The following is a 22,705-nucleotide window of genomic DNA, read 5'->3' on the forward strand; positions in this document are numbered from 1 at the left end:
TGGCAATTTGGTGGTAGAGAGTTGGCAGAGGCAACATGGTGGTGATCTAGTAATAGTGAGCTGGCTGTGCTGAGTTGTCCCATTTCATTTATAAAATGCTAACCAAAATTTTTCATCTTTAGGCAAATCTGCAATTCTTTTCAACAACTGTGGTTTAGCTAACTGTTCAATTGTTCTGTATCAGTGATCATATAAAGTTGGGAATATGCAAACAGAACACAATCACATGAAACTACAACTCCAGGAATAGTTGGATTTTGGGAAAAAGCAAGCAGGCTCATAGTTGTTTACTTCAAGGTTATGGTACAATAAGAAACATACTAGTAGCACTTCAATATTTTTATAAGAGCAGATTAAAAGTAAAAAGATAAACTGAAAGAAACTTCCCTTTCAGACAGGCTTAACTGGGAATTCCTGTAAGTCAAGGCAAAGTACAGCAGACACCCCAAACTATGAAGCAGTTAGTCTGCTAGATCATTTCAAGCTAAACATCAAAGATATGCATAGTGGTTACAGCTCAAAACATCCAAGATGTTGCCTTGATTGGTTGTTCATTGCCCCCATTCAACCCAGGACAGTCCATCCAATGTTTACCTACATTTACAGGGTTTCAAGACATTTTCCAAAGCTGTCAAGAAAATCTCAGATGCTAAGGATTATATCTTGGACGTCACACACCACACCCATTCCACAGTCTTTTCAAACAATTTGAAATGGAACTAAACCAACTGAATAATTTGAATCCATGTGAAATAAATACAATGGCCACCGACACCATATCAATCTCAGCTATTTCAACCTTTTTATTTGCTCAGTAGCTTTCACTGGTTGTCAAACAAAAAGATAGATATTAATAGCACACTTGTAACTAGGAGACTGACTTGTGTCATCACAGCAAGACAGAAGCTGGAAATGCTATGCCAAGCCACCCTTGAGCCTGCATTATGGTGCGTAGACTCCCTTCAAATCTTGGCTTCCAATAAGATAACAAAGCTGTACAAGTTGGGAACTGTGTTCACAGGATGAGCAAGCGAGCCAGTCAAGAAGCAGCTCATACAATTTCAGTGTCTAAATATGAAGAACACATCATCATTGAACAGGTTGATGTGAAAGGATGGGCAGAAGATAATGGGGCAACGATCTGCTTTACAGACACACGGCCAAGGCTTCAGGGATTTCCTTTTTCTTCCTCAGAGCTCTCCTTCTTAACTTCCTCATAGACACCTTCAAACTTGTCACCCTTTACCACTCCTTCTGCTGATTGTGCATTTGGTACCCACAGGCCAGAATCAATACACCGTTGCATATGGTATTTTGCTTCCTGTAAAAGATACAAAATATATATTGCTGAAGGGCTATATCTTGCACCTTAAATATCTCCACAACTCTAACTCATAGGGGGCTCCTTTTGCTTCCAAAAATTACTGTAGAATCTAAAGTTTAGAAAAATACTTGAAAAAATACTCAATGGTAGTATCTTTTGAAGATAGCATATATAAACTCAAAGAGAAAAATAATTATGAAGGTACACAAGCAATAGTGCCAAAATTAGCAGTTTTCTGATTTCAGTAAACATACTGGTCCAGCTCATAAAGTTCGGCTATATTATGAATTAAGTACTGTGTCTCGACATAGAGCTATGGAAAATTCTAAATGAATAAATTGTGTACTAATGAACAAAAACCTGGAGCTACAGTCAATATCCCATCTACCCAAGTGGAAGAATGCCTGAATTGAGGTTGCTCTCTGCCAAAAAAGCTTAACCAGAATGAAAACTACTCCTTACATTATTGGGTCCCATTAAATACAGCATTTAATTTGCATCGATATATATCAGAAATTAAGAGTGAAGATAATCAAGGCTTTTCAAATTTATGAGGCACCCGGAGGGTTAAATAATGATCACATTGTGTCTAATTATCTTCAAGCAACTGGTCAGACAGGAGAGTGCACATAGATATGCAAATATATAAAAAGAGAAACTAATATTTCTTGGAAGTTATCTGGAAATAATATTTTGCAGCATGGAGGAAATCTGGAACCTAACTCTTAAAGCAATTCCAAGGATACTCACAGTAGGATCCATTTTGCTGATAGAGTCCTGAAGCATCTGCACATCTTTCACATCAAAGCATTTCTGAAGTTCCTGGCCAAAAAAATTAGAAAGAAATGGTAGCAAACAAAGGAAAGAATCTACATAAATACGCAATACATATTCTATTAAACATTCAAGACAATAAAGCAGTTTTCTCTAAGGCATGAGAAAATGCAATTATAAGGAAAGAACATTTTCCAGTTTGGTATTTTTGTATTTAATGTTTTACAGAAGAAAAGTCCTTTCAAAAATTCAGGAGAGAAAGAGGGAAAGCTCAGCTAGTTAAAAATATCTCCAGATATGAAAGCTAGGAAAGACTTCTAATCAAGAACTTGGGAGTTGCTGTGATACACAGTGAATTTCTTCTATAACTGGGAAGAACAAAAAAAAAACCCAGCATAATCTGTTGCAATGAAATAACATTATCAGAGAAAATTATATTCAAAAGAACAGGACATCAAGATCACCTAGTCCTTTGAACCCAAAATCAAATTTAGGTTCAGCATTAACCTACACCTTACATGGAAAAGGAGAGACATAAAATGTTTACATAATAATGTAAATATTCCAAATACAAAACATCACTAGCATAATTATTAGTCAATGGCTCTTTTTAGAACTGGCTTGGCAAAAAAGGTGAATAAATTAAGATGATCTTCTTGTGTTAATACATAATTCACTTTATATTATAAATTTATAGTCATAAATATCATAAATTCTAATCTCAGTTCAAAAAATGTACAAAGAACAGATAATCAGAGTTGGAAGGGACCTTATAGGTCATCTAGTCCAACCCTCCCGCCCAAGTGGGAGACCCTACACCATTTCTGACAAATGGCAGTCCAATCTCTTCTTGAAGGTCTCAAGTGATGGAGCTCCCACAACTTCCGAGGGCAAGCTGTTCCATTGGTTGATTGTTCTCACTGTCAGAAAGTTTCTCCTTATTTCCAGGTTAAATCTCTCCTTGTTCAGTTTCCATTATTCCTTGTCTGGCCTACAGGTGCTTTAGAAAATAGCTTGACCCCTTCCTCTCTGTGGCAGCCCCTCACAGATCCTCTCACAGTTACTGCTATTGAGATGTTATTTCTATTCTTGTAAATTAGTATATTCACTTTCAGAATCTGTTCTTTGATTTATATGTAGCTACTATTATGTCTATATGGACCTTTAGATAACTCCTATTGTTTCTAGTAGACAATTTCCGGCCTTAATTTTAGCATACACCCCTGCAAATTGAGCCAAGCAAAAAATTATTTCAGTAGCTTCAGGAAAACACATGGCATTCTGACCATTTTCTCCTTCTTTCTACTCCTTTAAAATAAGCCAGCTCTGTTCCGGCTGGATTTCATTGTTGGAGCGAGGTCCGCAACCACCGTGCTTTTGCTCCAAGCTCAACTCGTTGGAGGGCCCCAATCAGGGCCGGAGCCACCATGGAGGAGTGGTGAAGAAAGGGGGACCTTTCAGGTAGAAGAGAGACGCATCTCTCCTCCCTGACATGGAAAGCCCCCTCATCCAAAGACGAGCTGCAGTGGCAACCAAAATGGCTGCCATGAAGACAGGGACAGTCCGAAAACCTAAGACTGTGCAGTAGTGAAGAGATGGTGAATGGTGTGAGAACTGGGTGAAAATATTTCTGAATCGCTAAAGGTAACCCCGATAAATATACCAGGAAAGAGAGCTCACAAGGACTTCTGGGCATTAGCAGCGATCTATTATAAGAGAAGAATGAATAGAATATAAAGAACTCAATTTAAAAAAAAAAGACGGGAGGACAACAGAAGAAAGCTTTTTAAAAGAATATGTGAAAATTGGAATTGGTGATCGTACAGGATTTGGTATGGGATAGGCATTATTTAAAATGCTGTAATTGATTGATTAAAAAAAGAATATATAACTAACTTACTGACAAACTTGGCAAAAGTCTAAAGAAAAGGAAAAAAAGGTGGAAAATGAAAACTGATTTAAGAGTGCCACCTGCTGTTGAAGAAAAATCCTGCAGATCCCTAAAGTTTTGAAACAATTAAAACTTTAAAAGATCTAATAAAAGAATTAAAATAATTGTATTGATAAGAGAAAGCTAAACATCAAATTTAAATTGGTGAAGGAATATATGAAGATATTCCCTTGGAATGTTGAAAAGAATCAGATCGATTAAATCTGGGATATGAAGACTTTTGAATATTGGACTTACAGTTTGGAAAGTGACACTGGTTTAAATAAAGACTGGGATATAAGAAATAATAAGATATAAGATTTGATATAAGAAATTGAACAAACAAAAATAAAAATGAGTAAAATATGCAGAGAATTGGTCCTGGAACTACAGAATACAATAGATATGATGAGCAGAAGACTGAGGACATTTTGAACAAATACAAAACATGGAAGAAAATGGAGACACAAATCACAGAATGAAAACAAGAGACATAGAAGGAGGGGGAGTTAACTAGAAGAGAAGCCAGCAAAATGGAACAGAAGGAACAACAAATAAAACGAAAGGATAAAAAAGAAATAAAATTTAAAATGCTAATAATGATTGATGTAATAAACCAAGGGGCTAGCCTAGGGGAAAAGCAACAGGGAAGGGAACTTCAGAGAAAACATTTTGAGAGGGTAGAATTAGATAACTGGAAAGAGACAGTTGAATATAATAGATAAAAGAAAAATGATTAAGAGGAAGGGTCAAAAAATGATAGAAAATGGAAGACAAGCTAAGAAGAGATTAATTAATGTTTTATTGAGAGTTAAGAGATGATGGCTGAAGAGGGGAAAGATAAAGATTCCACATGAATGGGTGTACTACAATTTAAGATATAGAAGTGTTAATTCTAATAAACATGAAATTAATATTTTATTATAGGATTACTACCAAAGAGTAATGATAGTAATACTATCAAATTATTAATTGTAATAAACAAAGATTTCATATGGTAATTGCAAGAAACATGAAACTAAGATCTTATTATAGGATCATTATCTAAGTTATATAACTGATAAATGTAATATGCATAAAGTCAATATTGTATGGTAGGGAAAGAAACGACACGTGGAATCCAATAGACAGAAATATAGTATATGATAACAGATAAAAGTGATTATATCATTATTAGAATTGTACAATTTGATAAATGAATATAGAATGGAAATTATGACGTGTATATTGTAATGAGATTAGAAAGGGACTTTGTTTTAAAAAACATAAAGATGGCATAATTTAAAACTAAAAAAGGGGATAAATAATAGATATAAATTAACATGAATCTATGAATTATTAGCTGAATTATATTATAAATTTGTTAAACATTGCAAATATGACAATATAATAGTTGTAACAAAAGAAGTGATGTTAAGAATATAAAGATTGACATAAAATAATATATGGAAATATTGAATGTTAAAGATTGATAATATGTATTTATATCAAACTAGATAAGCAAATAGTACCAATATGAAATTATTGTCATGTTTGTTGTTAAAATGTAAAATAACCTTTAAAAGCTTTTTAAACCTCTGGATCTTCCCTTAAGCATCGGGGCTAAGAGTAATAGGTTAGATATTGGTTGTCCAAATGTACCTTTTGTTCTTGCTAAGGTTTTATTGGGAAAATGTTTTGGTTGTATGGTTGTATGCTGCCCAGAGTTGCAGTTTTATGAGTTGGGAAGCGATAATCTTTAAACATAGAAAAGGTATTTGCAATATTAGCCAGCCTAGAATTTTCTGTGGGTGTCTTCTTACAGGTGAGTGGCAACAATTATGACATTCTTCAACAAGGATTCTCAAGTCTGTTAAAATTTAGTTAACAATTCAAATCACATATGTTCTGTTGAATATTTTTCTCTATCTGAATATTTGGGGGATAAATTAGCCTTTGGGCATTACGTAGGATTGGATTATTTTTATGGGTTTTGGTTGAATATTTTAAATGTGTGGAATTTTTTGCACATGTGGCTTGTATTCCTTTTGAAGGAAAAATATTTCCAATCCTAAGTCAATATGATATACTCATTTCCTCTCTTGATGAGACAATAGTATCTAAAGAATATTTTTTTTCTTTTGTGCTTTTGCTAATACTGTAAATTCGTCCCTAGAAATCCTGTTTCAGGTACCCTCTTATAGTGGAGTGCAGTAAGGGCTACCAGAGAATGGACCTATTCAGTGGAATGCTCCTCCCATTGAGCTGGGAGGGCCTTTTTATTTAGTTTTATGTATCAGGAGAACATATTTTCATTTTCTCAGGATATTTATCTTCATATTGTTTTATATCTATTTCTGTACTATTTTTCCTTTTATTGTATGTTGTGCACTTGTAATCACTATTTTAGTTTCATTTCAAAATGAGGAAGAGTGTGTCACAAAAAAATACCCAATTGTAACAATTACATGGAGCTAACTTTGCACCAGACACATGAGTAAATGAACAAAAAAATTTTTTTCACATCACAGCAACTAAGGCAGAAAGCAAAAGATAAAGCAATTTGTTCTAAACATTTTGTATTTGTTAGCTACTCAAATATGCAGATATGAACACACAGTGAAACATAAGGATCATGTAATTCTGAAAAGAGGCACTAGCCTCCTTTCATTACTCACTGGTGGAAGAGATTCGTACACATCCACTGGATCAAGGCCCCCTGGCCCCAGCCGTTTCTGCCGCTCTTCTTCTTCATATTCTTTCATAGCTCTTTCAATGCGAGCCTTAGCCCGCTCCTGCACTCGAACCTTGAAGGATTCCAGTTCATCATTAAAACCTTCCATATACTGCTGGTCAGCTGTCTGAATGGTGATTAGAAACAAACAGGTGATTTATTCAGCAAAACTGCACATATCAAACAGTTAGACTTTTGGACTTCCATAATCAAAAGACTAGCAAGGTTTTGCTATGAAAGAAAAGATGCTTAGTTTTTCTTTATTCCCTTTGCATTTATGACAGTATGCTTTCTCTCACCTGCATAAAACTCACCTTGATTTTAGCAAAAAATTGTCTGAAACAAGCTCTAGGGTCAACCTTCAGGCTCTTAGCCAGCTCTAGAATGAACTGCATCACTATGGTCTGATGGGCTACCTGTTGCATCAGGGCATGTTTCTGAGAAAAATAACAAATATGTACTTCAGCTTTAATGGTTCAGAACAAATGTATATTTATATATTTTTCCCAAATGAGTTGTTCTAAGCAGCTTATAAGATATACAAGTGTAACAAAAATAGCTGTAGGTGTCATTCTATGATTTTTAGAAGGACATCCAATCACAGAATTGACTTCAGAAAAAGGAAAGATTTTTGTTTCTCATCTTATTTTATTTATATATAAAACTACTGGCACACCAGTTGCAGTTGGGCAAAGGATCTGTTAAACATCTGATTAATAATCCTACCTCCAGGAAAACTCCCAGATTGCAAACCTGGTATTTAAAAGCATCTACAGGTGAAACTCGAAAAATTAGAATATCGTGCAAAAGTTCATTTATTTCAGTAATGCAGCTTAAAAGGTAGAACTAATATATGAGATAGACTCATTACATGCAAAGCAAGATAGCACAAGCCATGATTTGTCATAATTGTGATGATTATGGCTTATAGCTCATGAAAACCCCAAATCCACAATCTCAGAAAATTAGAATATTACATGCAATCAATAAAACAAGGATTGTACATAGAACAATATCGGACCTCTGGAAAGTATAAGCATGCATATGTACTCAGTACTTGGTTTGGGCCCCTTTTGCAGCAATTATTGCCTTAATGCGGCATGGCATGGAAGCTATCAGCCTGTGGCACTGCTGAGGTATTACAGAAGACCAGGATGCTTCAATAGCGGCCTTCAGCTCTTCTGCATTGTTCGGTCTCACGTCTCTCATCTTTCTCTTGACAATGCCCCATAGATTCTTTATGGGGTTCAGGTCAGGCGAGTTTGCTGGCCAATCAAGCACAGTAATCCCATGGTCATTGAACCAGGTTTTGGTGCTTTTGGCAGTGTGGGCAGGTGCCAAGTCCTGCTGGAAAATGAAGTCAGCATCCCTATAAACCTCATCTGCGGAAGGAAGAATGAAGTCCTCCAAAATCTCCTGGTAAATGGCTGCATTGACCCTGGACTTAATGAAGCACAGTGAACCAACACCAGCAGATGACATGGCTCCCCAAATCAACACAGACTGTGGAAACTTCACACTGGACTTCAAGCATCTTGCAGCGTGTGCCTCTCCATTCTTCCTCCAGACTCTGGGTCCTTGGTTTCCAAATGAGATGCAAAAGTTGTTTTCATCAGAAAAGAGGACTTTGGACCACTGAGCAACAGACCAGTACTGTTTTTCTTTAGCCCAGGTAAGACACTTCTGACATTGTTGTTCAGGAGCAGCTTGACAAGAGGAATACGACATTTGAAGCCCATGTCCAGGATCCGTCTGTGTGTGGTGGCTCTTGATGCACTGACTCCAGCCTCAGTCCACTCCTTGTGAAAGTCCCCAACACTTTTGAATGGCCTTTTCCTGACAATCCTCTCCAGGCTGCAGTCATCCCTGCTGCTTGTGCACCTTTTTCTTCCACACTTTTCCCTTCCACATAACTTTCTATTAATGTGCTTTGATACAGCACTTTGGGAACATCCAACTTCTTTTGCAATTTCCTTTTGAGGCTTTCCCTCCTTATGGAGGTGTCAATGATGGTTTTCTGCACAACTGTCAGGTCAGCAGTCTTTCCCATGATTGTGATTCCTACTGAACCTGACTGAGAGACCATTTGAAGGCTCAGGAACCCTTTGCAGGTGTTATGGCTTAATTAGCTGATTAGAGTGGGACACTTTGAGCCTAGAATATTGAACCTTTTCAGAATATTCTGATTTTCTGGGATTGTGGATTTGGGGTTTTCATAAGCTGTAAGCCATAATCATCTCAATTATGACACATCACGGCTTGAACTATCTTGCTTTGCATTTAATGAATCTATATTAGGTTCACTATTACTGAAATAAATGAACTTTTGCACGATATTCTAATTTTTCAAGTTTCACCTGTATATACTTAAAAATCAGATTTTTATCAGCCTAGCATATAAGCATATTTACATTATATGTTATGACTAAAATTGTTAGGAATATGATCACAGAAAAACATTTCAAAGCAATCAGTACTGGCCTTATCTTCACACTGATGCTGATGTTGAACACATTTTAACTCTATTCAGTTTTTAAATAAATTTTCCCTGAAATGTTCATGGTTTTGAATTTTTAATGTTTTCTCTTCTTATTCATTGCTCTAAGAAATCAGGTAAAATCCATTCTTACAATGCAACTGCAGCCTCCTGCATTATCAGCACCTAAAATCTGTTCCAAAAGGTCCAGCCTTCCAGAGCAAATTTTGACTCCATGTATAGGAATGGAAAGGGAATTGTGTCATCCACATGGAAGATAGCACTGGATTTCACTCCATTTAGAATAAAACATTATAACTACAACAAAATAGTTTCAAATCTCTCTCCTTTTAGACTCCAGGCAACCCAAACTTTTTGATTATCAAACTCCTGGCACATTGTCTCCACAATGTTTCCGTCTAATTTTTAGCACTTGACTATTTTCATACGTCAGTTTGTAACTTCAACAAATCAATGAGAACATATCTGAAGCAAACATTTTCTTTTGGGCATGTAATCTGGCTACCAGGTAACAACAAATGACTCATCAAGGTTCAACTACCATACTACCAGACACAAACTGAAAATTGAAATAATTCTACTGCCAGGAGAAGCTAATCTTTTGAAGCAGAAATAGATGTTTAATGTACAGTACACTAACCATTTATTAGGCAACTATAAACAATAGTTGCAGATTCCAGAAAACGGAATGCTGGCAATTATTGGTATCCAAATAATATTAAGTGTGCTATTTGGACACAAGTTAAGGAACAGATTAGGGCAAGGTTGTTAAAAGCTTGCCTTGCAGTGACCAAGATTTTCAGTATTTCTTCCTTAATGTATTTTGAAACAATAAGTCATAAAAGCTATTGATTTGTATAACGAAGTAATTTTGAAGAATTTTGTAGCCACTACATAAAAATTATTTGGTGCCCAGAAAGAATCCTCTCACATTAGAAGAACATATTGCCTTTCATACACTTCAGTGACCCAGATCTGTTTGTCAAGTTTGATAGACAAAGCCTATCATTATCATCCAAAATTCCTGGACAAGTTCCATAGGCTTCATGCTCACCTCTTCTACTTCCAGATCAATGCACCAGATGACTAAATAATTGGCTGTCTCTTCACAAACAAGATGTGGATTATCAGATAGGTATTTCTGACTATCATCCCAATGCCGCAACATTCCTTTAGAACAGAAAAGTAGCAATGTCAAATCAAATTCTTTCCACATCTTATAACGAGAACTATTTTCCCAGCCAGAGCTGGGAAAAATCTGACATGCAATAGTGGAGAATATGTGTAGTTTATACGGTTCTTGGTGTTCTCTAAGCTAGATGGGGAAGAGAGGACTTAGGGCTGTTTGCTATAGCAAGCAGAGGTCAAATAGCCCTAAGCACATTCTTATTTACTTATCTATTTACCAGCAACTAAATAAGCAGAAATGAATACCATATAAATAGAAAAATAAAAGAAACAATAACACCATTTAAAGAGCATTTTTGTTATTTTATAGTATTATTTCATTTTATTACACTGTAGATGGGAATGTAAGCTGCTCACAGTATTGCTGAATGGATTTAAGTGCCTCGTATGTCCCAATAAGTAACAATGATGTTATATTTTCTCATTTTTACACTATGTGCCTGACTGTGGACTGATGAAGGCAAAAGTTTCTGGCATAGGTTTTGGAGCCCTTTCCAGCATCATGAGCTTCAGTAATATTTTTCCTAAGAATAAGATAATTCTCTTTTAATCATGGCGTGATTCATAAGCCTAAGTCATGTACAACCAAATCTTACAGTGGTTATTAACATGTTTTGATTGTATTTTGCTTTTAATGGTAGATGTCATCTCCCTGACTGAAATTTCTGATTCAGTTTACTCCCTTTAATTGTTCAATACAATCTGAACATATTTAGGTTGCCTAATTTGCAAAACCCTTTCTGCAAAATTTGTGTTTTCCCATAAAAATGTGTATTGCTTTTTCTCCTTCTGACCAAGTACACTTAATTACATAAGTTCCAAATGCTCTTAGACAAGATTGTAATCCAGGAAAAAAGATGATGAATGAGACTTCATCGAAACGTTGCCTAGATACTTCGAATCTTACGCGGGAGAAAACCCGAACAACCAAAGATACAAACACACACACACACACACACACATATACATACACATTCCTATAGATCACAATCCAAATATATTTTTAGAAAAGCTAATTTTGGATTTACCGAAGTGCTTGATTTGTTTTTCATATTTTTCCACAAATGTTTTGTGCTTCTTCTCTTTTTGTTCTTCAGATTCCTCATCTTGTTCAGTTTTGACATTAAAGACACTCTACAATAACAAAGGAAGTCATGTTAATGACACAACTGTGTAACTGGGACGGATGTGATCCTTTAGCATGTGATCGTTCAACTTCAATATCCCTTCCCCTGAGCACTTAAATATCATCCCTGAAAGTCAGCAATAAATGACATTCCCCATTCCTGCACACTAATGTTCTCTCACTGTTGACAAACCCTCACAGTGTCTCAATAATATTAAATTATTCCCAAAACAACCTAAGGCAAATAGTAATGCAATAGCAAAAGAATGAAGAGCTGAAACAGTTCAGAAGTTTTAGGAACAATTAAATCAGTTTTCTCAAGGAAGTTAAATCAATCCTATAAAGTATTTAGCAAATGACTAAACTTATACCCTATTGCTACCCTAATCAAACTGTTGCCAAGTAATATGAATATTCCCAGCCATAATCCATGTTATTGATTTGTTATTTTAGAGCCAACTTTCCTTTGGAAAACCTCGAGGCTTCTTCAGCTATTCATTCTACGGCTCATTTTTGTTTCCATCAAATTACAATACACTGTGTTTGTTGAAAACAAATGAATTTGTAACCAGAAAAAATGAACTTCTGCCCACTAATCCCAAAGAATTTCAGCAAACTTTTTTCAAAGTCCTTCCATTTGATCTATATCTTTTGTTGGAGAACTTTTTTTTAATAAAATGGCTACATTCATTCTCCATAAAATAATACCATGGTTGCTTTAATTGTGCACTTACTTTTGAAATTACCCATTGGATATATCTCAGGTTTTAGTGAATGTGGACATTGGGCAGTCCTTATCTCACTATTATCAAACACAGACAGTACGGCTGTATGATCCATATAGCTTTACTTACAAGTCCTCTCCATTCCATTTTAAGGTTCAGAAGCAAGGCAGAAAAAGAACCTAACCAAGAAGACCCACCTTACTGAAGCCATCTTTGCTAAGAGTGTCAACATTCCAGGGCATATTCTTTTCCTTCTTCCTGAGTTCTTCCATCTTATTGTCCCAGCTCTTTTCTTCTTTCTTGAGTTGCTGTGCCTCAGCCTGTAACCTCTGCAGCTCATTTTTGCTGCTCTCTACGTTGGCCAACTCAAGTTCTTTTATCTTCTTCTGGCACTCAGATAACTTGCGTTTGCAATCCCGGGATCCTTTGTCTATTTCCTCTTTCTCCTTGTGGAACTGTTCCATCCGTTCAACTCGGGCCTAGAGAACAGGTTGTTTAAATACATCTTCCTAACATCAAAATATCCTTTACTTTGAAATTCATATTGTGAGTATAATGGAAGTACAATGGATGTTATCAGTCCACAAACTGTAGCACAATATGAAGACAAATAGGAATACCATGTGACACAGACACACAACATGCACGCACGCACAGGTAATCACCCTCTTAGATTGAGTAACTGGTTACATACATTAATCTTTAATAACTAAAACCGTATGTTACCTGTAACTAGTGATCAGTCTTTCACTACTCCATATATGAATTTTCGACCAGCCTTCATGGCTTGGTGGCATGGTGAGCGGGGAGGGGAACTGACCCATGCAAGTGGTAGGCTGGCACACACACGTATGCACCAGCCCATTGCTTGTGCAAGTCAAGCCGTGCATGTGTGTGCCAGCCCACTGTTCACGCAAATCGAGATGCACGCACATGCACTAGCCATCCACTTGTGCAGCCTGATTCCAAACAGGCTACGGCCTGGTAGTGGGCTGCAGCCTGGGGGTTGGTGGACCCGTTTGAGAACATCCTACCAAAGTAATGTATTTTCTAGCAAGACCTGCTAGCTTTAGGTTCTGTCATGAAATCTTTATGGGACTAAGTCTAGATATCTACTTGGGTCAGCCTAAAATATTAAATTTGTTCTCCATCTATTCTCTTGTAGACTTGTTTGATTGATACCAGTGCTTCGCTGCAGGTTCATCTTGTGTTTGCCCTCTTGGATTTTGGCAATATAACCACTCTTGGTGACTTTAATGGGCAGTCACTATTATTCTTCCACTTACATAGGGCAAGGCTGGCCCAAATTATGTGTATTGTACTTATGTACCAAATTACTAATATATCAGACGTTAGTTCAAGCTATGTCTTATGCCTTAGTTTGACTGCCCTGTATCCTGCCCTGCCCTGGGTGCTGTGGCAAGTGGTCCTAGAATCACAAAACTCTGGGGCTACTTGCCACACTGCAGCTCAAGGGCTTCTTGGCATGCTGTAGTTCTGGGCCTGTAAGAAGCCTCTGAGCTATAGCACAGAGCTGCAGCTGCCCTAGCAGTGTGGTGCCTCAATAGTATCGTGAAAACCGGCAGCTCCCAGGAAAGCTCAACTACTCCAGCTGTAGTTATCATCCAAAACTCCAAGGCTCCTGCCACACTGTGCTCTGTCACTTCAGCTGACCTTTGCTGTCTTCTTGCTTCTGCTGCTGACAACCTACCCAGGCCCTTTGTGAAGCAGCTACTGGCCCCTTGAGTCCATCTCCCCGAGTCTTGTGAGGAAACCACCATATGCGACTTTGGGAAGAAAGCCTCACGCTGCCAGTAGCTTCTTTGTGAAGGGCCAGACTGAGTGCGCTTGATCAGCAACAGAAGTAAAAACATGGTGAATGTCAGGTAGGCCACCAGGGGCCAGGGAATGCAAGAGGCCAAAGGACCATAGTGGGTGGGAGTTCAAACACCTCTGTGGTTATAAGTGTAAGCAGGCTGCCAAGTGCCCAAATTGTAATCACTGCAGAGCCACCGCAACCTGCCATAACTTTGGGCACTCAATACAGCTATAATTGAAAGGTTGCTGAATGAACAGTTGCAAGTTGAGGACTAATTAATCAATTTTCATTACATTTTATTTATGGCCATGTTGGTGGAAAGGCAAGTTATACATTTAATAAATGCTATTTGACAAATTCCTTTTAAATTGGTAAAAGAAAATGTGTACATCCTCAAGAACTATCTATAATCCTACAGTCCTGTGACTTAAGAGTGCAATTTGGATTTCATCTCAGTTTTACTAAAGAAAAAAAACTTCTGGTTAAATCATGAAACAATGTAATATGTCTTGTCTTCATTGAACATATTGAGCCAACACTCACTACTTTGTTAGAAAATGTTATGTGAAGACATTAATCAGCTCCTTTAGTTGAGACGGATGTCCCAATCTCTCAGGAGACATATACATCTGAGTTTTAGGAGTCCTCCCCCCAATAAAACATACACAGAAAGTTTACCTCTATTGGGTTCTAATACAGTTCTTGGAAGTGAGTGATATCCAGATTAAAGATAGATTTTTATAGCTTTAAGAACAAGAAGAGTGGAAGTTCATGAAACTGGAAAGAAATAAAATTGTTCACAAAGATTTTGGCCATCCATGGTCAAGAAGACAGTATACAAGTGGAGAAAATGCAGCATTATTATTATTACTCTCCCCAGGAATGATTGTCCAAGTGTCACCTCAACAATAAGTTATACAATACTGTAGGAGGTTGAAAAGAACCCAAATACAATAATAACAAAGCATCTGCTAAAAATGACAAGACAAGATGAAAGTGTAACTTTCTGTTACTGATAAGAAATGTTAAAATTGCAGAAAATAACACTGCACTGAAGCAAAAGAATCTAATCTCATCTGCAAAGCATGGCAATGGAAGTGTGCAGTCCCAAAACCTGAGATATTTAAAATCATTGACAAAATAATGGATTTAGGATTGCAGGAAATTCTACAGCAGTGTATCAGAGAATACATCTTGTTTGAAGCTTAAATCAATTGTCTCAATACAATGATCCTAAAAATACTACTAAATCTATAACAGGACAGCTTAAATAGAAGAAATTTTATAATTTGAAATGGGGGGGTTAAGTGACTGGGTGGGAGTGAGTGACATCAAGCTGGCCATGCCCACCCAGGTTTTGTGGCTCCCAGTGTTTTCCTTTCCGTGGGAAACGGGTCCAAATGGCTCTTTGAGCGCTTAAAGTTGCAGACCCCTGGTAGGAGAAACAATATTACATCTTATTAGTCAAATTAAAATCAACAGCAGGAAGTGGGAATCATTCTAGATAAAGGAAATAAAATATTTACTATGCGAAAAACAACATCTTTTCATCATAATTTTCTATGATTTAGCCTTGCAAAAGAACTGGCTTTTACAGAGTTCATCTTTGCAAGATTTTTAATACAGGTTCTTATCTTTCATGCCCTAATACAATTTAGGCTAAGCCACAGCCTTACATACAAGATCAGAACAGATTATATCTCTTCTTAGCTCATGGACTATGAATAGTTTATGCTATTTATGCTAGATATAAGCATTTTAGAGATCATGTTGATCTGAAAACTGTTTAAATTTTGCTGTTTAAATTTTTTCAGCCTGTCTTTTAGAAGGGTTTTTTTAATGTTTTGTGTGAAAATACAGTGGTACCTCGATTAACCAATTAACTCATTGTTAATTGGTTCCAGGAGCTGCAATCAATACCAAGAACAGTAAGTACGAAACAATTTTTCTCATAAAGAATAATGTAGCGGGTCACAAGGTCGTCACATTCTAGCTTGTGCGTTGAGCACCGAACAAACAAATACTGGAACAAAATGTTTATATCGAAGTGCATTGAGTACCAAATTCAATGAGATTCAAAGCAATTGAGTACCAATGTACCACTACATGCCACTTGCTGAACATTGAGTTTCATTTTGAAGTACTATACCCATGATGGCAAACCTATTTTTCCGAAAATACCAGAAGTGACAAAACAAGCCTAGTTTTCATCCTGAAAAGCCTGCAGAAGCCTTCCTCAAGCCTCTGGGAGGCTGAAAAACATCTCAAACAGGCCAAAAATCAGCTGTGAGGCACAGTGCAGTAAGGGGGCAGCGGGGTGGGGGTGGGGATTGTGTGCATATGCATAGGGGGGCACGCATTGCCTTCTGGGTGCCGGCACGCAAGCGCAAGCATACAATCGCGCGCCCACCACTGTACTATACAGTCCCTCTCATATGGAAAAATAGGAATCCTATTCTACATTTTCAGAATAGACAGAAAGAGGTAACTCAGACCAGCTTGATGCATATAGATAGACCTTGATATGTAACTGGTCATTCAGCAACCATTCAAAGTTCCAACAAACCTGCCTTGTGGGGGTATTTACAACTTGGATTTAAAATTCTGACACCTCCCCCACATGGTCACATGATTACACTTTGGGATCTTGGCAAATGGCTGCATTTATGGCCATTTGCAGTGTCCTGCAGTCATGAGACTTCATTTTACTTCTGACTATTGCCCAAACATTCACCTAAGTAACAATCAGTGCAAAAAAGCTCACAACGCAGAATATTGGGCAACAGAAGTATGATTATTTAGTGCTTTATATACTGGAAACGATAGCCAGCTACTGCAGAAACTAATAACAGCAATATAATAAAGCAGACTGGCTGAGGGATTGGTGGCAATCCTCCTCCTCCTCCCAGAAAATCTAAAATTGTGTTTATTTGCTAAATGTATTTGCCACCTATCTTGCCGGGTGGGTCGCAACGAATTGACGGAATTTTTAGGGAACGCGGGAAATTTAAGAGGGAAAAAATTTAAGAGGGAAAAAAAGTGATTTAGTATTTGGTCCTCTCGGACCTTGGGCCCTTTTGAAAGGAAAGCTAAAGGCTATATGAGATTTTTTTTTTAGAGGGGGGTGTTGGGGACAGCTTGGGCCAAGGAAAGGCGGGCGCTGAAAGGAAAGTGGAGAAAGCTCCCTCCGTAGGAGCGCCTCTAAAAAAGGAGCTCCGAAGGAGCAGCGAAGCAGGGGCGGCGCCTCTGGAAGCAACGGAAGGCCTTGCTCGGCTAACCAGTCAAAGAGCAAATTTCGCAGGCGCTCGCCTTCATTACCCCAAAGCCCAAACCCCGCGGAGGAGGAGGCCGAGAGGAGGAGGCGGCAGCGAAATCCCCCCGCGATCCAACCCTTCAAAAGACCCCCCCCCCACCGCCCCCACCTCTTAAGGGTCTTCTCCTCCAGTGTTTCCCTATTCCCCAACGCCACGCCCGCGGCAAGGGGCTGCCGGGGAGGGGGGGGGCTCCGTTCCCTTACTTGGTGCCGCCATCGGAAAAGACTGGGGGTGTCGATATTGGGGTGAGTCTCGTCTTCATCATCGGACACCTCGATGTGATCCCAGACGCTGTAATCCACCATGGCGCTGCTGCTGCCGCCGCCGCTCCCACGACTTTCCGTGCGGGTGGGGGTGCCGCCGCTCCTGCTCGGGGATCCGCTTCCTCTCTTACGTCACTACCGGAATCACCGGCCTTCAGGAGAGCGGCGGGGGCGTGGCTCCTCTACGCCCCGCCCCCCCCGCGCCTAATGTAGAGAGCGCGCGGGCTGCGGCTTAGTGGCGGCCTCGAATCTTCACCGGAGGGGAGTGAAAACAGTGTCCGAAGCAAAAGTTTCACTTTCGAGGAAACCGAATTGCGTCGGGAGTTTCTGCCGTTGCTTTTCCCTCCTTGGGAAGATTCTTCGGGGACAGTCGCGATCCCCTGGCAATTAAAAAACAAAAAAAATCCTTTGAATGTTCGGCTATCCCGGCCTTGATTGGTCTTCGAAGCAGAATGGTGGATTTCCAGTTTTCTAAAGGAAAAGTAGCTGGAAGTTCAGAAACTATTTGCGCTTCAGTTTGAGATGCAAACGACACACAGTCATCCCCAATCGCCTGCTCCTATGTCCAAAACACTGGACACAAGGCGACATAGAACATAGAATAACAGAGTTGGAGGGGACCTTGGAGGTCATCCAGTCCAACCCCTTGCTCCAGCAGGAGAGTCTATTCCAAATATTAGCTTCTACCTAGGATTGAACTCACAGCCTCCTGATTGTGAGGTGAGAGCTCTATCTCTAGGCCACTACGCTGGACCTAACATCCTGCAGAAAGCACAGGCCTTTCAACAGCTCCAAGAAGGCTCCACACCACTCAGGTGACCCCCCCCCCACACACACAGATAAACCTCCAAGTGGCCTCAACAACTCTTTAAAAGGATGCAAATGAACAGCTGTCTGCAAGGAATGTAAATCCTTCCATTCCCCACTAGTCTGTCAGAGCTGATCTTGGATGAGAAATGAAACTTCCTCGAAGAAAAACAAGGAAGTCCAGTTGCCTCTTGAAAAAGCACCTTTGGGATAGCTGCAAGTTCTGAGAGTTTCAGAAGGAAGCAAGAAGTTCAGAGTTACATTTATTGCACATGTTTAGTTTGCTTACAAATAAGAATGGTGGATGGCTGGGCATGTACATTGCATTAAGCTGCGGTTTGCTAACCATGGTCTATTGAAAACATGGTTGGGTTTTGTACAATACTGTTCCAAGAACATTACTGTTTATTATTGTCTCATTAAATTCAACGATGCATATTTTGCAATATATCAAAAACTCAGTTAATAGGGCAGTACACACCTGCATCTTATCTACCACTCATTTCATACATCCCTTTCATCAAGTGCTAACCTTATGGGGGGGGAGTCATAGTGCCTATTACAGCAACATGATTAGGGGAAATTGTAATCATACCTGGACAATATATCAATCTGGAACATAACGCAAAAGATGTAACTTCAAACTGTATACACAGCAGATTTTGGATCCTTTTCTAGATTACACATTAAATACGGAGCCTCTTTTATTGGGAACAACTAATATAAAACCTGGATTTGCTTGAGTTCCTAAAAAAGAAAAAAAAAGGTGGCAGGGTATAAGATTATGCAATATCAAAGTTGTGGGCTGGATCAGAAGTTGAAAAATAATTTTAAAAGACTGGCAAAGTCAAGTAACCTTTATTTGGCCATTAATCAGCCCAAAGTTCAGGTAGCCCTCAACTTATAACTCCGTGATGGCGAACCAATGGCATGCATGCTGGAAGTGGCACACAGAGCCATTTTTACCAGCACGCAAGCCATCGCCCCAGATCAGGTCCACTGCGTATGCGTGCATGCCTCCTGCCAGCCAGCTGATCGTCGGATATCTGCTGCGCTGGGGCATGGGGCACGCCGGAGATGCACCCACATGCGCAGAGGCGAGGATGCAGCAGGCGCATGCATGTGCAGAGGCATGGGACACGCAGGGGCAGGGAGAGTATGGGGGTTGCACACACATGTGTAGTAGGGTGGGGGGGTTGCACGCACATTGCATTATAGCAATGCTCTACAGCCGTGCTCTACAGCCCTCTCTAAGCAGTTTACAGAGTCAGCATATTGCCCCCACAATTTGGGTCCTGATTTTTCCCACCTTGGAAGGATGGAAGGCTGAGTCAACCTTGAGCCTGGTGGGATTCAATCTGCCAAATTGCAGTAGGAGTTGCTTGCAGTACCGCACTCTAACCACTGTGCCACCGAGGTTCATTATGAGTGCACGCATGCACACACACACTTTTGGCACACGACGAAAAGGTTACGCATTACTGTTCGAAGTTACAACAGAGTCCCCAAAATCTATTTATGATCCTGTTTTGCTATTTTAGCAAAAACCAGAATTTTGACCTTTTTGACAAAATTAAATATTAGGTGGTTTTGCTTGTACAGTGAAGTATAGCTGTTATTTTCTTCATCCATTTGTAATCAGTAAAGATGGACATAGAGATTGAAATACAGAAACATGCTGACTGAACTCATCTTAAAGATTTCAGCTTTGTAAAGAATGCAAAAAGGAGAGCACATAATTTGACTAGAAAGCAAATAGAGGTATTAAACTAAAATATAACTTTATACTTGACAAATTAATATGAATGTTTGTATAAGAGAGCAAGACGTGTAAAATAATATGCTGTTGTAGCCGTCCCTTAAAATCCATTCAGTGCTAGCTTGCAAGGTGAGATGATGGGAGTTGTACCCCAAGTGGCATTGTAATTACAGTGCCTCAGCTAAAAATCAAAATTTGCTTCATACATTTAGCACATTTAATGAAAAATAAGTACATTTTGTGATGTATGAAGTTAGTCAGAGAACAGCAGAAGAACTTCCTGTTTCATAGGTAGGAAATAAAGACACATGAAACAGTCAGTTCTTCTAACTGAAGATAAACTAGATTGGAACTGGAATTTATGGAATGAAAAAATGGAGGAAGCAGTCTATTAACCTGATAATAGTTTGGGATTTGAGAGTGCCTTTTTTGCTGCTGTGTCCATTTTAGGGTGGGCTCCATGAGGAAAATTAAAAGATGCTAATTAATTTAATCAGGTAGTCCTCAACTTATGACCACAATTGGGACCAAAATTTCCATTGCTATGCAAGGCATTTGTTAAATGAGTTGTGCTCAATTTTGGAATCTTTTTGCTACAGTTCTTAAGCAAATCATTGCAGTTGTTAAGTGAATTGTGCAGTCATTAAATGAATATGGCTTCCATTACAGACTTTATTGTCGGAGGCCAACTGATATGGTCACAAATAGTGACTCTAGGAGCTGCAACCGTCATAAAGGCATGTCGATTGCCAAGTACTCAAATTTTGATCATGTGACCATCCGGATGCTGTGATGGTTGTAAGTGCGAGGACTGGTTGTAAGTTACTTTTTCCAATGCCATTATCACTTTGAATGGTCATTAAATGAATGTTTGTAAGTTGAGGATTATCCGTAGTTGTTAAATAGCTAATGGGCAGCCACTGGGAACCATTAAGAATCGCCTCCTCCAGGGGTGGAATTCAATTTTTTTAACTGTGGGTGTGGCCAGGTGGGCGTGGTCATGTGACTGGGTGGGCATGGTTTCTTCTTTTTTTTTTGAAGCACCCCCGTGCTCCTTTGTTTTTTGGCCTCCTGGGCCCCAGGGAAGCCTCCTGGGTGAAGCAGTAAGACAGCCTGGCACATCTGATCATCGGAACAGCTGATTGTCGGGAGGAGAAAAAAAAAAGAAATATCCTAAGGAGCGACTGAGCGGCAGAGAATGCAGTCAGCGATGTCGGGCACGTGCATGATGTCACACATGCGCAATGAAGACTGACTGGTCGTGGAGTGGAGGGCTGGGTGGAGAAGGGCAGGGCCAGCCAGGGGCACAATTTGCCAGTTCTCCAAACTGCACAGAATCCTAATAACTGGTTTTATAGAACCGGTCGAAACCGGTAGGATCTCACCCCTGGCTTCCTCTAACCAGCATGTTGCCACACACTGTAGATTTCAACTCATGTCATTTCTAGCCCCATTATGTTTGCCAGGCTTTCGATAATTGATATTCAGACAAATAGAAAACCTACACAAAATGCTACTCTAAAAACCCTAAACATACTTCTGTAAATGGTTTAACCTCCACTGTGTAGCCTGTGTAAGCTAGGTCCAAGGAGTTGCAATCTTGGGATGTACTCATGCCATTAGTTCCCTTAAAAGCAACTGCCCTTGAACTCAGTGAAATGTAGGTTTAAGATTGTACTTCTTGACTGTAGTTTCTAATGTAATTTCAGTGCAAAGTCTATTTACAAAGGAACATTGTAAACTTGTTGTTCCCCTGAAACGTTTCAGTACCAGAGTGTTTAGATTTTTTTTCAACTCTATTCAAAAGAATTTGTTACACTACTTAAATTGAAAGTACTAGTGTTTTAAAGCTTCATGGGAATAGGAACAAATCTCTGCAGGCAAGCTAGCAAATTAATTATCTTTTATTAATATACTTTGTGGTTGATGAATTGCATTACATGTTGTAATACATGTTGTAAAATAGCTTTGGATGAAAATGAAAAACTGCCACCTCTTTTTGAAAGCTGTTCATACCAGATGCTCAGTCCTCCTGCTCCATGATGACCGAGGGTAAAAGCCTGGACATCCATTGTGACACTTGAGGAAACTTGGCTTTATTCTAAAGCTGGCAGTTCCATACACAATAATAATCCATAAGATGCTTTGTTAATTTACAAGTGACATAATTTGGTTTTGCATAGAATTATTGAATAATGAGGCTGAACAGAATCTACCAACTTGTCTGCATACTACAGTTTGTTTTACCAGGATATATTGAATAAGCCAGACTAGTGGGATTCAAGTTTTTTTTTTAAAAAAATGGTTCTGTGGGCATGGCTAGGTGGGCATGTTCATGTGGCATGACTTTTTTTTGCAGCCCCCCCTCTTTTTTTCCTCCTGAGCCTCAGGGAAGCCTCCGGGGGGGGCATTTTTGCTCCCAGGAAGGCAAAAAACAGAGTGAAGGGGGAGCCTCCTCCAGGGGTG

The 22,705-nt window shown here is 39.0% G+C and overlaps 1 protein-coding gene across 1 annotated transcript; it reads right to left on the minus strand.

The window, feature by feature from the left end:
- Nucleotides 1-779: 779 nt before the first annotated feature.
- Nucleotides 780-17,935, minus strand: CDC37 (cell division cycle 37, HSP90 cochaperone). The gene is made up of 8 exons (XM_026711553.2): nt 17,614-17,935; nt 12,475-12,756; nt 11,455-11,560; nt 10,293-10,408; nt 7,056-7,178; nt 6,686-6,868; nt 2,075-2,146; nt 780-1,321 (listed from the first exon to the last, which is right to left on the minus strand). The coding sequence occupies exons 1-8, from the start codon at nt 17,713-17,715 to the stop codon at nt 1,169-1,171; spliced, it is 1,137 nt and encodes a 378-aa protein (XP_026567338.1). The 5' UTR covers nt 17,716-17,935; the 3' UTR covers nt 780-1,168.
- Nucleotides 17,936-22,705: the final 4,770 nt, after the last annotated feature.

This window comes from Pseudonaja textilis, chromosome 2 (assembly GCF_049901715.1).
Source record: "Pseudonaja textilis isolate UNSWEBS1 chromosome 2, rPseTex1.2, whole genome shotgun sequence".
Classification (NCBI taxonomy): domain Eukaryota; kingdom Metazoa; phylum Chordata; class Lepidosauria; order Squamata; family Elapidae; genus Pseudonaja; species Pseudonaja textilis.

What these genes read in the sequence shown, in the direction of transcription:
- CDC37 (XM_026711553.2), bottom strand. Translation starts at nt 17,715, where the DNA reads ATGGTGGATTACAGCGTCTGGGATCACATCGAGGTGTCCGATGATGAA. An exon ending in TTGATCTGGAAGTAGAAGAG is followed by an intron (nt 7,179 to 10,292) that starts GTGAGCATGAAG and finishes TATTTTTCTCAG; the next exon opens with AAACATGCCCTGATGCAACA. An exon ending in AATTTTTTGCTAAAATCAAG is followed by an intron (nt 6,869 to 7,055) that starts GTGAGTTTTATG and finishes ATCACCATTCAG; the next exon opens with ACAGCTGACCAGCAGTATAT.